General features: G+C 43.8%; 1 protein-coding gene across 4 annotated transcripts in view; it reads right to left on the reverse strand.

Moving 5' to 3' along the window:
* STAB1 (stabilin 1) overlaps positions 1-17,601 on the reverse strand; it is a 100,554-nt gene that overhangs the window by 36,961 nt on the left and 45,992 nt on the right. For all 4 annotated transcript variants that reach the window (XM_073352441.2, XM_073352442.2, XM_073352440.2 and 1 more), the window contains 12 exons: positions 17,037-17,132; positions 16,489-16,584; positions 14,183-14,230; positions 12,742-12,872; positions 10,748-10,859; positions 10,447-10,524; positions 9,962-10,063; positions 9,099-9,206; positions 8,192-8,323; positions 5,424-5,552; positions 4,762-4,818; positions 2,925-3,020 (listed from right to left, as the gene is read on the reverse strand). In XM_073352441.2, the coding sequence (XP_073208542.1) occupies positions 2,925-3,020; positions 4,762-4,818; positions 5,424-5,552; positions 8,192-8,323; positions 9,099-9,206; positions 9,962-10,063; positions 10,447-10,524; positions 10,748-10,859; positions 12,742-12,872; positions 14,183-14,230; positions 16,489-16,584; positions 17,037-17,132 (1,185 nt within the window). The remainder of the gene's footprint in view (positions 1-2,924; positions 3,021-4,761; positions 4,819-5,423; positions 5,553-8,191; positions 8,324-9,098; positions 9,207-9,961; positions 10,064-10,446; positions 10,525-10,747; positions 10,860-12,741; positions 12,873-14,182; positions 14,231-16,488; positions 16,585-17,036; positions 17,133-17,601) is intronic.

Genomic DNA, 17,601 nt, shown 5'->3' on the forward strand with positions numbered 1-17,601 from the left:
ACTCACTCTCCTGCTGGTAATAGCCCATCCAAAGTGACCACTCTCTTTACAATGTGTATGATAATCAAGGTGGGCCATTTCCAGCACAAATCCAGGTTTTCTCATCCTCCGCCCCCCCTCCCCCCAAACTCTCTCTCCTGCTGGTAATAGCCCATCCAAAGTGACCACTCTCCTTACAATGTGTATGATAATCAAGGTGGGCCATTTCCAGCATAAATTCAAGTTTAACCAGAACGTCTGGGGGGGGAGTAGGAAAAAAATTATTACCCTGGAGGTTATGCCACATACGGCAGCGTTGACTTCCATCTAGGACAGCATAGGAAGCCAGCTGGTGAAGGCTGCAGCAGTGAAATGATGTATCATCATATTGGATACGGCATATTGATACAGCACGATTGGAAAAAGGTAAATATAGTGTCCATCTTTTAAAAAGGGAAGGAGGAGAACCCAGGGAACTAGACTGGTCAGCTTCACCTCAGTCTTTGGAAAAATCATGGAGCAGGTCTTCAAGGAAACCATTTTAAAGCACTTGGAGGAGAGAAGGTGATCAGGAACAGTCAACATGGATTCACAAAGGGCAAGTCATGCCTGACCAACCTGATTGCCTTCTATGACGAGATAACTGACTCTGTGGAAAGCCGTGGATGTGACATATCTTGACTTTAGCAAAGCTTTTGATATGGTCTCCCACAGTATTCTTGCCAGCAAATTAAAAAAGTACGGATTGGATGAACGGACTATAAGATGGATAGAAATGTGGCTAGATCGTCGGGCTCAACGGGTAGTGATCAACAGCTTGATGTCTATTTGGCTGCCAGTATCAAGCAGAGTGCCCCAGGGATTGGTCCTGGGGCTGGCTTTGTTCAACATCTTCATTAATGATCTGGATGATGGGATAGCTTGCACCCTCAGCAAGTTTGCAGATGACACTAAGCTGTGGGGAGAGGTAGATATGCTGGAGCGTAGGGATAGGGTCCAGAGTGACCACGACAAATTGGAGGATTAGGCCAAAAGAAATCTGACGAGATTCAACAAGGACAAGTGCAGAGTCCTGCACTTAGGACAGAAGAATCCCATGCACCGCTACAGGCTGGGGACCGACTGGCTAAGCAGCAGTTCTGCAGAAAAGGTCCTGGGGATTACAGTGGATGAGAAGCTGGATATGAATCAGCAGTGTGCCCTTGTTGCCAAGAAGGCTAACGGCATATTGGGCTGCATTAGTAGGAGCATTGCCAGCAGATTGAGGGAAGTGATTATTCCCCTCTATTTGGCACTGGTGAGGCCACATCTGGAGTATTGCATCCAGTTTTGGGCCCCTCCAATACAGAAAGGATGTGGACAAATTAGAGAGAGTCCAGTGGAGGGGAATGAAAATGATCAGGGGGCTGGGGCACATGACTTATGAGGAGAGGCTGAGGGAACTGGGCTTGTTTAGTCTGCAGAAGAGAAGAATGAGGGGGGGATTTGATAGCAGCCTTCAACTACCTGAAGGGGGGTTCCAAAGAGGATGGAGGACAGCTGTTCTCAGTGGTGGCAGATGACAGAACAAGAAGCAACAGTCTCAAGTTGCAGTGGGGGAGGTTTAGGTTGGATATTAGGAAACACTATTTCACTACGAGGATGGTGAAGCACTGGAATGGGTTACCTAGGGAGGTGCTGGAATCTCCATCCTTAGAGGTTTTTAAGGCCCGGCTTGACAAAACCCTGGCTGGGATGATTTAGTTGGTCCTGCTTTGAGCAGAGGGTTGGACTAGATGACCTCCTGAGGTCCCTTCCAGCCCTGATATTCTATGATTCTGTCCCCTGGCTACCGTGGCCATGCCCCTCCTGGACCAGCCCCGCCTGGCTGTGCTAGGTCCCAGTAGCCTCCCGCCATGGGGAAGGGAGGTTGCAGACACCTTGCACTGCCCACAATCCCTCCGTTCCCAGATGGTTCAGAGCCCTATACAAAAGCCTGCACCAGATGCTGGTGTGAATTTGGACACATGCACATACATCTAGTGAACAGACATGCACAGACCAGAGATTACTGACATTTTTCTATCTAAGATGTTTCTAACAATATTTTTGAAAAATCATTTAAATTACTTTCAAATTTTTCTGTTTACAAATTTTCAATTTTCAACAAATGAAAAAAAAAAAGGACCTATTGGGATTTTTTTTGTTTTGTTTTCATTTTTTGTATTGTCAGTTTCAATTGGTCAGCTTAGTCACACAATTTAGTCTGCCAAAATGTATGTATTAGAGAACTATGGTAATGGGCTGGGTGAAATCTTGTTATGGGTTGAGTTAAAACCCCATTGAGACTGGTAGGTGGGAACTCCTCCTTCAGCTAAAGTAACTGTAAACTTAAATCCCACCTAAGACAAAAGGTGTGTGTGAACCCACCAGGGAGCTTTTCCTGAGTATTGCTCTGGGAATGTGTGTAGGGGAGGGAAAAGAGACAAGAACAGACAGAGGAAGAGAGCCCAAGCATGGTGGCTGACCCTGAAAGAACCTGGGAAGAGGTTTTTGGGTCAGAGTGCAGGCGAAGACAGTTATTTTGGTGCTGTGAGCAAAATAACCTGTTTCCTGCTCTTTGATTCCATTTGCATTCAGACACACAGGCCTTTTATATAAACAAAACTGCATCAAAGAAAATATTAGACTCTTTCAACTTCTGCTCCCAACTGGAACATCCACAGGGCCCCAATCTTTGACTAGCCTCTCAGGTCCAAAGGGGTAATATTAACACATGAAAATTTGGAAAACTGTTACAAACCCCCCCAGTGGAACAAAAACTCTGCCAAATGTACCGAAATCTCTGCAAGTTTGTTTTTTTCAGGACCCGCCCACAGACCCCTTCTTGTATGAAAATGCCATAAGATTTGTCTCTCACAATAATCTGAAAATTATTGTTAATGTACTTTAAAATCTGAACTTACTAAGGAAACTTTAACACAGGTGAAATAACAACCAACTACTTTTGAAAGTCCAGACTTATATGGACAGTGTGGCATCTTCCCTTTTCCTGGAGTTTCCTGCAGATAAAATTAAAAAAATATTATAACCCAGCAGCCCATCAAAGCAGGCATATATCAGAGCCAGCCCATGCACTGGTGAAACAGAAAAACAACACTATTTATCCTGTCTGTAAGAAAGGCAATAAGAACTCAACAATGTCAGAGCTGAGAGCAAACCAGCATCCCAGGCCCTGATGTGTAGTTACTCCAGATGACTAAAATCCAGAGTTTTATTCTCCATAAAACCATTACATCTGCCTGTAAAAGAGAAAGTGCCTGGCATGCTTTTTGGTATGTAATGAATTAGATAAACCAATAGTGCCACACGTCACCAATGTGTAATGCAGTACTGCCACCAGCAGGAAGAACTTGATTATTTTTCAAACATTTGTCAGTCTTTGAAAAACAAAGTGGCAAGTCAGAGAGGCAAGTGAACCCATCTGTGTGACCCTCACTAACAGTTTAATCTGGAAAAACTGGTTTTCCCTAGCAACAGTATTGGAAAAACAAGAGATCTCAGGCCAAATCCTACTCACTGATACTTGTGTGAGATGGCCATTGAAGTCAATGAAAGGTTCTGCTGGGTTAAATAGACCAGAATTTGGGCATGTACTGCATTCAGAGGGCCAGTACAAGGAATATTCACCACTTAAGCCCTCAAAATAAGTCTGAAATGAGACTTAGTAGTGCCTAAGCACTGTGCCAGCCCCTCTGCACAACTGTATATTTCATCCCCAAGTGCCATGAATACAGGGCTGGTTACACTGAAATGCATTCTCTTACCGTAACCCTCTCCCAGCATACGCTGTGTATGAAAGCTCACAACACCAGAATCCGTCTCCCCTCCCCAAAGACGTCAGGTAAGGTCTCAATGTGTACCCCACAAGTGGAGGACACAGTTTAAATGGTTGCACTGGGTTTCTTCAGACTAAGCCACTGGGAGGGGAAGACATTGCAGGGTGGATGTATGGATATAAAAATGGGGAAATTGTTCTGCTCGGAGCGATTGAAGATAAATAGATTCTTTTCAGTGCATCAGCCCCCTTTCTCTGTCCCCAAACTCTGCCTCCCTCTCCCCCTTTCTCTCCCACTTTCCTCCATCCAACCAATGTAGGCAATAATCTCACTCTCCACCAGCCTCTACTTGGCCAATGGCCTTTCCCCCTTCACAGAGGTGCTCTGGACTCTTCTCTGACTCCACTGCCACTATGTATTCAGGGTTTAATCATTGCAGCATCTGATTTGAGCTATGGATGTGGCTCATCCCCCCCTCTGCTCACATGGGGGGTTGGGAATTTCCCAGAGCTCCCTCTTCCACTGGTACAAGGCCCCTCAGCAATCAGCCTAAATAAAGTAGCTGGCAGAGACCCAAAGATCAGCTAATTCCCTAAAAGGCAGATGGGAACACAATGATGGATTAAGACCATGCTCAACAGACTCCCCACTCTAGACTGCATGTTCTAAAGAAATCCTTCAATTCAAGCACAGCATGACTATTGGCTCCATGAGAAGGTTCAGGGTGCCATATTCTCCAGCTGGAACAGCCCACATTTGCCCTCAACCCATCTGTGGTTACGCATGAACAATGAGGACAGGAAACACCTCTCTTTTTTCTTTAATAAATATAAGGGAAGAATGAGCAAATAGTGGGTTGGCCTCTTGCTTGCCATAACCTACCTCCACAATTCACACCGCTGAAAACAAAACTGCTGCTTTCCCTAAACCACATGCAAGGGTATGAAACGAATCAGAGACTTACCGCCAGGACCGATCCAGAAGGACACTTGATCCCTCTGTCACACTTAGCACATTTCGACTAGGGACAAGAAACAGGAGAAGTCACACACAGTCCCTTTAAAAATGTCCTACTCAAATGCTAGTTTTAAAGTGTTCTGCAAATCATCATATATAGAGAGAGGACATTGGACAATGGATCAAGACGTTAAATTCACCAGCTCAAAACAATGAACTGAGCACATAATGATTCTAGTAGCGAAATCCTGGCTATTATGGGTTTGTTTCATGCAATGTCTTATTTTTAACATGGAACTGTGAACACAAACACTACTGCCAGAATGTAACATGAAACAAATCCTCCTCCTTAGCACACCCATGGAAATGCAATGTAATTTCTCAGCTATAGCAACGTATGGAATTACATCTGTGAATGTGGCAGTTTATTGAACTACATCTAAAAGTACAGGGCCCGATCCTAAGAGATGCTGAGCCCCCACAACTCCCCAGTGCCTCGGAGTTGCAGGTGGCTCAACAATGTGAGTGTCAAGCCCATAGTGAGCAGCTGCTCTGTACAGAAGTATAGTTGAGATTAGCTGGTTCAGGCCATCAGGTTGTGACTGAGTTAAGACGACTATATATCAGAGCTCTCTGATGCTGTGATTACCTTTATGTAAAGCTAATTACCTTCTGAATCACTGTGGTATTGGCAGTGCAACGATTTTTCCGAATCTGTAGAACCCCAGAAACCCCAATCAACATCCCATTCTTGGTTTCGAAAAATTTACCATCTAAGTGGACGTTGTTTACAAATGTCTGCAAAGAGAAGAAAACAGTCTGGTTAACGATCAGAAAGCTAGGATGCCACCATGATAATAACAGAGCCACCATACAACTAACAAAGGCCTTTCATCCTACAGCATCCAGCTGCTTTCAAACTGTATATTTTGCTCATCCACCACTGGAGTGGCTGCGCCTCAGCTATTCTGCATGCACAAACTTCTCTAGTAAAAATTACAGTGGATTTTTTTTTTAAGGTAGACAGAATATAATTGCCCAGGATGCAAATCAAACAGAACACTGGGGTCAACTGCACTAACTCTTATAAAGAGTGACATGAGTGCTTCAGTGACAGGTGCTGAGGAACTCTTCTTTTTAACATCTCATCCAAAAGGGGATGCCATCAATAGCACCCCCAAGTGTCTTCTGGGGACTCTCAGCATCACACCTAATGAATAATCATCACCACTTGCTGCAGTTCCTTGGTTGACCACGAAGATCTCCTAGCTAAAAACTGAGCAGACCCGAAACATGTTTGGTTTAGTTTAGTTCTGACAAGCTCACTAACTGAAGTAGTTACAGGTACAGGACACCTAATACCCTCCAGAATAATACAAATTAATCTACTTACATTAGAAAGCATTCTATCCTAACAGACTGCTTCTGCTCTAAAGATGGAGAGCTGACTGATATGTCTCCCCTGCTTGCTGTTTTAGAAGAGAAGATTTCATGACTCACAGAAAGCATGGGGAAAAAAGCACACCACCACAGGAAAATGTTGTACAATGATTATTATTCAGAATACTAATACTTAGCTCTTCTATATTGTTTTTCATCCATAGATCTCAAAATGGGGGTTTTTTTCCTTTTTTTTTTTTTTACAGCTAGTTAGGAAATTATTTTTCTTTTAATTTATTTTGGTTTTTCTTCAAAAAACTGCAAAAGAGAGTGCTGAATTGATGGCACTTAAGAGTACATTGTTATGACTATGCACAGCATGGAGATGGCTGCCATGGCCTTAACCAGGAGGAGCGAGCTTTATAGGACAATTCATTCTTCATGGTTCACTCTGCCCCTGGCCTCCCTGCTGAGATGGGCAATAAGAGGGTATGGATGGGGCACAATTGCCATGATTTTTTTTTAAATGATCAGAACACCTGTACTGAACTGAGAGCCAGTCCACTGGACACAGAATAGACCCCATAATTCACTTCACACAGGCCTCTCAATTGATTCCAGATGGGAGCAATTTTTGGTCACAACTACGTTTGAACCAGTGACCTAGAAATGGAAGCCTACGTATCATAGTGCAGCCAAAGTTTTAATTAAGAACATAAGAATGGCCATACTGGGTCAGACCAATGGTCCATCTAGCCCAGTATCCTGTCTTCCGACAGTGGCCAACTCCAGGTGCTTCAGTGTCAATGAACAGAACAGGTAATCATCAATTGATCCATCCCCTGTCACCAATTCCCAGCTTCTGGCAAACAGAAGCTAGGGACACTTCAGAGCATGGTTTTGCATCCCTGATCATCCTGGCTAATAGCCATTGTATGAAGAAATACTTCCTTTTGTTTGTTTTAAACCTGATGCTTATTAATTTCACTGGGTGACCCCTAGTTCCTGGGTTATGGGAGTAAATAACACTTCCTTATTTACTTTCTCCATACCAGTCATGGTTTTATAGACCTCTATCATACCTCCCCTCAGTCATCTCTTTTCCAAGGTGAAAGGTCCCAGTTTTATTAATCTCTCCTCATACGGAAGCTGTTCCATACCCCTAATCATGTTTGTTGCCCTTTTTTGTACCTTTTCCAATTCCAATGTATCTTTTTTAAGATGGGGCAACCACATCTGCCTTCAGTATTCAAGATGTGAGCCTACCATGGATTTATATAGTGGCATTATCATATTTTGGGTCTTATTCTCTATCCCTTTCCTAATGATTCCCAACATTCTATTAGCTTTTTTCACTGCCACTGCACATTGAGTGGATTTTTTCAGAGAACTATCCACAGTGACTCCAAGATCTCTTTCTTGAGTGGTAACAGCTCATTTAGACCCCATCATTCTATAGGTATAGTTGGGATTATGTTTTCCAATGTGCATTACTTTGCATTTATCAGCATGGAATTTCATCTGCCATTTTGTTGCTCTGTCATTCGGTTTTGTGAGATCCCTTTGTAACTCTTAGCAGTCTGCCTGGGACTTAACTATCTTGAGTAGTTTTGTATCATCTGCAGATTTTACCACCTCACTGTTTACCCCCTTTTCCAGATAATTTATGAGTATGTTGAACAGTACTGGTCCCAGCACAGACCTCTGGGGGACACCACTAGTTACCTCTCTCCATTCTGGAAACTGGTAATTTATCACTACCCTTTGTTTCCAATCTTTTAACCAGTTAACGATCCACGAGAGGGCCCTCCCTCTTACCCCATGACAGCTTACTTTGCTTAAGAGCCTTCGGTGAGGGACCCTGTCAAAGACTTTCTGAAAATGTCGAGTACACTATATCCACTGGATCGACCTTGTCCACATGCTTCTTGGCCCCCTCAAAGAATTCTAGTAGATTGGTGAGGCGTGATTTCCCTTTACAAAAACCATGTTGACTCTTCCCCCACAAATTGTGCAACGGCATCCTAGAACAGCAAGTAGAACCCTCCCATCCTTACCTGGTTGTTGTTTTTATAGAACATTAGCCAGTAGGAGAATCCTAACATTGTGCTTTTATGGACTCCATTTTTCAAGTCTGTAGAGGAGAGCTTCTCCCCAAGTACAACATGGTACTGCACAGTGTCATTATCCTGGAAATCAAGACCAGCAGGAAGCAAAACATTTAGCCTATTATTGTTTCATAAACAGATATTAGGTAGCTAGAGGTAAGTACAGTGTAGAAATAACTAAGTCCACAAGTCTTAGGTATGTCCATAACCAGCTCTAGAACTAAGTCCAACAACCCTGTAAGACTGGGTTTGTTCAAAAAGCCAGAAAGGTGTTAGGAAGTCTCTTTAAGGGATTGGACAATTACCTGAATCATAAGCACTGTCCATGAGTTTGGACATTTTGCTAGATCTGCCTACATACAAATCTAATTTTAAAGTAAGGAGTCCAGATATTGAAAATGGCCAACACTGTGTAGCAGTGGCCATTTTAAATATGGTCTGGCAAATTCCTTATATGCTGCTTCACCTGTCTCCATTGCCAAGCCCAGAGAACCTCTTCCTTTCACTCCCCCTTGCAGAGACACCTTCCTGCCATGCTTCCTAATGTCAGACATCTTCCCCCCCACTCTACCCACTCCCATGCCTCCTCTTCTTTCTGCTGTTCTTCCCTGTCATTACCCTTCCTGATCCCAGAGATCCCTTTCACCAGCTGCAGCTGCTGGAGTCCAGAATCAAGCTCAGCAGGTGACGGTTAGCAGTATGGAAACATGACTTCTCCTGGCTATTCTATACACTAAAACAATTTTAGGCAGAATTCCTCATTAGGGACTCAGATCTAAAGTTTGATGGTATAATATGGCCCCCGTACTTGATAACTACCACACACAGTCAGACTGTAAACAAACAGTGATCTTACCAGTTGGGTAATGTTGGAAGCGTGGTAATATTCCTCAATTGAATTGTTTCCTGGGACAAAAATGGTATATTTTTCAGAGGACTCAATTTTTCCAATCAGCTGGTACTGCTAAAAGTTGCAAAATAGGGATATTAGTGAGTGAACTAGTTTTATTTAAAAGAGCACGAGAGGTAAACAAGAAACCCAAAACAAATGAAAAAAGATAAAATATGACTATCAGCTAGGGAGGTGGAGGCTTGGGGCAAGAACTCCAATAGAAATGATTTAAAACTGGATGAGATGCAAGGTGACTTCCAGGACAGTCATGGGAAACAGCAGCAATCCACCCTGCCAAAGTCTTGCTTGGCTGATGCTGGCCCAGCTTCTTGGATAAATGGGCCTCTCTCATATTTACAGTGTGTATCTACGAGTCCCCTGCTTGCGCATCATCTCTAGTGTTTGTTATCATTCTGAGGTGTGTACATGTGCGCGTGCACAAACACACAAAAGGTCTTACAGATCCAGTCCATGATTTTAATAAGTTGCTAAAATTTAAAAAAATGTCTACCAGACCTCCCAAAGAAACTAACCATTCCAAAGAGGCTTTATAGCTAAAACAGGAGTTTTCATTAGGTGTGGCTTGTTCTATTTCTGTGAGGTCTGATCCCCTGTGGGAGTTATTCATTTCTTTGGGAGGCTGGCTAGCCAGCTTTATAAATCTGTCCTAGTCCCAAAACATAGCCTGGGAGCACCACAAAAATCACCATGATTTTCCTTGGCTGTCCATGCAGGCTTGGATCTAATGTTAGGCTGGTTCAGTGGCTTCATACTATCAAAAAAACTTCCTACACTTAGTAGTCAATAGAATCCAAACAATTGCTTACCAGTAACAACTCCTTGAACAGAGTAAATGCAGGGACCATATCAAGCTGTTGCTGCAGACCGGGGCGACTTGGTGGGATATCTCCTAAAGGTGGTAACAAAACCTGAGCGCAAGAAAGACAAAGATGAGCTTGACCACAGGTCAGAGACTGCTTGGGAAAAGCACACGGCAATCCTGCCCTACAATGACAATAATTACGCATGGTTGTAGTTAGCATGGTTCTGCTCCCAGAATGGACAGGCCTTGACTCTTTTCTTGAAAAGCCAAGCATTGGACTCTTCTACACAGTTTGAGGGCAGTGATTTAAATATAAATGCTGCTGCACAAGCAGCATCTGGAATGAGTTCTGAATATCCAGATCTACTTTTGTCTATATGCTTCTACTTGGATCCTGTTTGAATCCCCCACACCTCCATAAACAACAGAAAACCAGTGTGTTACATCAATATAACCTAGTATTTCCAGACGTCGTTCTTACTGATTTACCTTATTTAGGATATAAATAGTGCCATTAATAGCAGGAATGTCAGCTACTACAATGATTGCATTCTGAATGGTTATAGCCTGAAAAATAACAAGAGGGAAACATGAGGACATTGTAGGTCACTGAGCGGCGTGAAACAAAACATAATCTGTGTCCAAAGCCCCCTGCAGCACCTTAGACTTACATGATACATCAGGAATTTAATGGCATTGTCCTCACCAATGGCTCCTCCAGCACAGTATATCCCTAAACGTGTTGTTTAATTTGCTACCAATATACACACGTCAATTAAAAAGCCCTTACGCCACTGCTGTTGGTTATCTCCCATCTGGTCCGTGGATTGAGAGTGGGTAACTCCTCACCCTTGTACTCTTTGAGCTTCTCACTGGTGAAGGAACCTTGGAGAAAATGGGCCCTGTAGGTGACAGGTGCATGTAAAGAAGAATTGAGAGCACATTTTATAACACAGACCTCTGAAGTAGACTGGCTTATCTTGGCTGCCGTCTGATCATGTAGCTTGCTCTCCACAACCCTGGGCCTGGCCTCCTCTCAATATCCACGTCATTATGTGCATTAATCCCTTGGTATGGTGATGACAACTGACAACATGCAGCCCTCTATCACTCAAGCTAATCTGAAAGTATAGCAGGTCACTCAGCTGCAAGAGGTTACGAGCCTTAGGTGTTTCCAGGATTCGATATTTCTGCAACAGGATGTAGGTGCTATCTAAAGTTCATCTCTGCAGGGAGTTTAATCGCGACATTGAACCAGTGCTCACGTTAACTCATGTACTCTAGCTCCTCCCCTCCTGGTCCTTAAGCTCTCCACAACACAAAGTCCCTCAATGAGGCATTTCAACTAGGGATGGCTGAAATGGGTTGAATACAATAAAAGCTAATGCAAACATCTGCCCCAAACCCAAACTGCTGGCAATGAACTACACAGATACACCATGCAGCCCTGTAACTGCTATACAGCCAGTGAGCTGTATTTGCAGCCATCGAGCGGCTGCTCTACATCTGGCCTTCATAAGTATGTGTGGTCCCTCCCTAACCCTGGTGTAGCTTGCCCATGAAAGGCCAGTTTACTCTAGCTTTGTAGGAGGCCCCAGAAATTGGCCCATTGGGCAAAATGCTCCTTCCTTCTACCTCGTGCATAGTTGCAACCACATACAAAAGTTGACTGGGACCAGATATGAGGATGCATAAGCCCAGCAGCTACACTGAGGGGAGCATGGATAGGAGGATGAACACTGGATGGACACAGCCCAGTGGTTGCTGTGTGGTAAGGAGGGGGAAGAGGAGCCCAGGATGTGGGGCAGATGGTGCTCTGTTTTTCCCTTAAGCTAGACAGCCTGGTACTCTGCCTGAGGACAGAGTCAGGACTGTTCTGCTCCAGTTCTGCTGGGGTAGGTGTGAAGGGGACAGGGAGATTGAGCCCTGCTCAGTGGAAAGCAGAGGACTTGGTGGTCACTCCACTCTTCCAGGCAATTGGCTGCAATAGTGAATCTCAGCAGCCAGTATTATAGGGGGGCATTAATGCACATTTCTCACCTGCACTTCTGAAAAGGAAGAAGATGCCAGATTTCTCCCCTTCTCCATCAGCAACATCAGGTTTGAGTTACCTTTGATCCCTCCCAGTTCTAGCTGCAGCAACTTCTGTGTACCATCACCTCCAGCACCAACTCAGCCAAGCTGCCTCTCCTCACAAGTTCAGTACTTTCTCCTTCTCCCCTCTGCTTTAAAAACTCCTCCCATCATCTGCCTGCTCCTCAATACCAGTCACAACTCTGACCTTAACTCTTCCATCCTGCCCACCAGCCTGACCAGTTCCATATTCCCCAGCCAGTATTCACACACCCTCCCCTTTTTTGATCCCACTAATCTTCCCTGGGCCCAACTCCAGATTTCTGTGGGTCACCACCTGCCTTCCCTCCCCAGAAGATGTGGATAAGTAAGAGAGCTGCAGGTTTCATGCTCCTCTCACATCTTCTGTATGGCCAGATGTTCTATGCAGAAAGAGCAGCATGCAGAGAGAATTCCCTGTTCCTTCTCCCACTGTGGGGCTGCTTCTGCATCATGGCTGGGAGAAACATCCTGCCTTTAATATGCAATTAATAAACCTTCATTGTATCTTCTAACCTCTGTTATGTTTGAATCATCCAATAAACACTTCATCAGCTGGATGTTTCACCTCTGCTATGTTTTTACCCTGTGATGATACGGAGAGAACGCCAATCTCCAGCCCTCAGTTAGGGCTGTTTTGAATTAAAGAGCATGGTAACAGTGCAACGATACCTGACTAAAAATGGCAGCGTATAGGGCTTCAGCCAGAAATCTTTTTCGGCCTGGCTCAGGTTTCTGATGGCGGCTTCTGAGGGCACCAAAACAGTGACATTGACTCCTGCCGGGATGCTGAAGAGAGACTTCTGTCGTCCAGAGCAAGTAGATGCACAAATAAAACAAGTCAGTGCTACATCTACAGCGCAGTACAAATGTTTGTAGCTATGATCCCACTCCCACTGCATGTAAGATTAGTGTGTGGAACTAAAGCTTAAATTCAGATGTACCCAGAGCTGTGCTGGTGGTTGGGATGGTGGCTGGGAAATAAGTTCTGGTGGGAGTCAGCAAATGCCATGGAAAATTTTTCCACAGCAGTCCAACCTTAATTTGCTGGATGCTGAACCTAGGAAATCTGCAGCTTCAAGGAACAAACCCCAGAACAGGTGCTGCTGAAGGAGAAAGTTCTTAATATTTTTTATATTGCCAGTGCCAAAGGTCACCTTATTCAAAAATGGTTCCAATAGGAGCACATTCACTTGAGTCAGTAAATGCCTTTGAACAGCCAAGGCCAGATTTGGACTAAGGACCAAATATGATCTGGCAAATGCAGGTGTAACTGATGGAATGGGTGTTGTGCCTGCTTGTAAATTTAGCCCCATGTATTGGAGAACATTTTCAGTAGCCAACTCCATTCCATGAAGTGCTTACCCCCCTGTTCCAATGGGAACAGAAGACAGTAACAAGAAAGGGAAAGGAAGAGCTACCCGAATTTTTAACTTGACTCTTACTTTTGAAGGGTCGCTATTTGTATATTAGTCCCATGACTTTTTTGTCTCTGTCTTTCACCCAAGGCAGTCAGCTACTTTACAAGAGCCATGAGTTAGCAGCAATATATAGTATGAAGGTCAAGTGTGTGATGGTCTCAGTTTCTTCCAGAGAGAGAAGCATGGTCCCTAAAACACGCCCTACGAGCCAATGGGTCCACAGTTACAGTCTCTAGAACAGGTATCTCAGCGCATGCAGTTAGCCATGTGACTCACCACTCAGACCTATGTAATAAAATCGTGCTGAGAACTTAAGAGGGTACATGCCTGGTCCTCACTGACCTTTCACATGGTGCTATTAAAAACATAGCTAAATGCAATCAATCAAACCATTTAGAACAATCTATAAAACTGTCTCAACTAATTTGAAACTTTAAAATACACAGTAATTTTAAAAATTCCACCATTTCCAGAGCTAAAGGTGGGGACTGTTTGATTAATGTACCATGCATTAGCAAGTTCAGCTTGATTTCCCCCCCGCCCCTTTTTTTAAACAACACATGCAAAGGAAAATTGCCTCTTAACAGCAGATTTAAAAACAGCATCTTTGATCTTTGCTTTTTTTTTTTTTTTTTTTTTACAATTTATATTTTACAAAAACACTTGTAATTGCGTCAGTCAGCATTTTTTACCTTAATCCACTCATAGAAGCCTGCAAAGTGGGAATTCCTGGCCAGCTCCTTCCAAAAGAGAAAGCAACACCAAGATTAGTAGGGAGGGATGAAGCAGGGGGAGGGAAGGGTGGTCCTGTGATCCTTGTTATTTCAAGTTTCAAACACAGCAAACTTGATTGAGTCAAGTGCTTACCGCCTGCCTACACAGAACTTTCAGAAGCAACGTGTCACTCACAAAGGTGTGTTCCGAAGTCAGAGAGCTGGATCTAAACTCTTGATTTTTTTTTTATAATTGGCAAAGTATTGCAAGTTTATCTAATTTCAAGTTTAAGGTGATTAATTCCTTGACAACCTTTGCCTTTTCTAACTACTCAGATGGGGCACAGAGTTCAGAACCAGACCCAAATCAGAACTTCCCCAAAGTTCAAGTCAGATCTTAGGCTCCTCTCTAATTAATGAAGGATGCATATGAGCTCTGCAACATCACACACCTAGGGCACAAGTCAGAAATTGTTGTTGGTAGTTTACATTATAACTTCGGCCTACATCCTAATGCTCTACCCAGGGAGAGGGGGAAATACATCAGATTGCCATGCGGACTATGGTAAGAAGAGTCAGATCAGGTACTCTAGAGGGGGAAAAGCGTGGGCAGGGACCCTGTTAGACCATGAATTCTCAACCCCCCCTTGCAGGAGAGAGGGAAAGTATGTTCTCTGTAAAAAGAAAAGGAGTACTTGTGGCACCTTAGAGACTAACCAATTTATTTGAGCATGAGCTTTTGTGAGCTACAGCTCACTTCATCGGATGCATACCGTGGAAACTGCAGCAGACTTTATATACACACAGAGAATATGAAACAATACCTCCTCCCACCCCACTGTCCTGCTGGTAATAGCTTATCTAAAGTGATCATCAAGTTGGGCCATTTCCAGCACAAATCCAGGTTCTCTCACCCTCCACCCCCCCACACAAATTCACTCTCCTGCTGGTGATAGCCCATCCAAAGTGACAACTCTCTACACAATGTGCATGATAATCAAGTTGGGCCATTTCCTGCACAAATCCAGGTTCTCTCACCCCCTCACCCCCCTCCCAAAAACCACACACAAAGTTTTTGGGAGGGGGGTGAGGGGGTGAGAGAACCTGGATTTGTGCAGGAAATGGCCCAACTTGATTATCATGCACATTGTGTAGAGAGTTGTCACTTTGGATGGGCTATCACCAGCAGGAGAGTGAATTTGTGTGGGGGGGTGGAGGGTGAGAAAACCTGGATTTGTGCTGGAAATGGCCCAACTTGATGATCACTTTAGATAAGCTATTACCAGCAGGACAGTGGGGTGGGAAGAGGTATTGTTTCATATTCTCTGTGTGTATATAAAGTCTGCTGCAGTTTCCACGGTATGCATCCGATGAAGTGAGCTGTAGCTCACGAAAGCTCATGCTCAAATAAATTGGTTAGTCTCTAAGGTGCCACAAGTACTCCTTTTCTTTTTGCGAATACAGACTAACACGGCTGTTACTCTGAAACCTGTCATTATGTTCTCTGTGTAGATTTGTCCCTTTTTTAGTTGCTGTCTGACTTTTCACTTTGTATGTAAGTGTATGGGGAACCCTGCTTAACTAGCATCGACCAACATGGGTTCCTGGGAACTGTAACTATTTTGATGGAAAAGCAGAGGGTGGTATCCTACAGCAATACTCTTCAGTAAATCAAGAGAGCTGTCACTACATCTTGAACAACAATAATACAGCAGGGATCAAACTATTCCCCGCTTCCCTTTTCTCTAATTCATGGGACACAACTCAAACAGACGTATGGATTTTTTTCAAGTTGATGCTGAAGTTTCAAACTGGACAGTTCAACATATCAGTCAGGATGGAAAATTGGCAAAGGATTGATAGCATTACTGAAGCATACGCTGACATAGGTTTTAATTATTTTGTTTTCGAATGAAGTACTTTATACATACTTCAAGAAGTAGCAACTGTTAGTAAAATTATGTATATTTAACCTCTAATAATCAAGTCCAGAATCAACATGTATCATTGGTACATACATAAATTGCTTAGGGAGGTTGTGGAATCTCCATCATTGGAGACAAGTTAGACAAACACCTGTCAGGAATGGTCTAGATAATACTTAGTCCTGCCTTGAGTGCAGGGGACTGGACTAGATGACCTCTCAAGGTCCCTTCCAGTTCTATAATTCTATGATTCAAACCGTCAGCTGTCGTCACCTGCAGATTTTAGTATGAGCCAGTCAGCTACTGCAAAAAACCCTTGTTCTTTGTATTAAAAGAGAATAATGTTCATTTTCTCCCTACCTTTAATACATCTCCATAACATGTAAATCCATCTCCCATGTAACCGGGAGCGCAAGCACAGGACCTCTCCCCTCCTCCAAGAGGCTTGCACGCAGCCTGTGAGGACAAGAAAATGAAGGATTACGGTGTAATCAAACAGACAGGAACCCTGTGGCAAATGTGGGAACTGATCTCCAGTCTCCCAAATCCCAGGATAGGGCATTAACTACAATGCCATCCTTCCTCTCATGGTCCTGTATGCTGAAATAGTGTATTTTCACTGTACACCTAAGAACTATGCCCCCGCCCCAAACCTTCTAGCACAACCTCGTGAAACACGGGAGTGTGAACAAACAAGAAAAACGAATGGCCACAAAGCCTTGATGCTTCATCACAGGTAGATGTGATTATTGCACAACAAAGACAGACAGATTAGGCCAGATTATCAGTGGGTGTAAATCAACATAGCTCCATTGCAGTCGGTGGCACTACACCGAAATACATCCACTGAGGATCTGGCCCGACATTCTCTCCCATGAAGGATTTTGGAGAATTCTCCAGCTACTCACCAAATCATGGCAGCCACCGTTGTCCAGCTTGCAAGGATTAATGGGGTCGCAGTTATAGCCATCACCAGCATAGCCCCTCTTGCACATACACTTGCTCTGAAAGTAGAAGAGAGAGGGAGGATCTTCACTACGGACCTATCAGAGTGTCCCAACTGCACAACTAATGCCGTCCCTCTTTCAATGAGTCTGGGTCAAGGTCTACTTTTAAGTTAATTTTTAAAATGATTTTCTTCTCAGGGTTGTTAACAGTCCCTGGAAAGTCTGAAATGGAAATATTTCTTTACCAGGCTGTTTCCCTCTGTTACGGAGCACACACTGGTTTGTTATGGTAGGGTTGCTCATGAATATAAAGCACTCCGGCATGCACTAGTTTGTTATTGTAGGGTCTCTCAGTGTGACACACTGTACCGCAAAGTATCACAGCGTAACCCCCATATTCATCATTGGTATGGTGGTGGCATTTCATACAAAGCATGCCTTGCTGAAATTCACTGTTCTGTCAAAATGTGTATATCATCATTGTACACAAAGTTGAGATTTTGCTCAACTTGTTGCTCAACAACTT

This window comes from Lepidochelys kempii, chromosome 7 (assembly GCF_965140285.1).
Source record: "Lepidochelys kempii isolate rLepKem1 chromosome 7, rLepKem1.hap1, whole genome shotgun sequence".
Taxonomy (NCBI): domain Eukaryota; kingdom Metazoa; phylum Chordata; order Testudines; family Cheloniidae; genus Lepidochelys; species Lepidochelys kempii.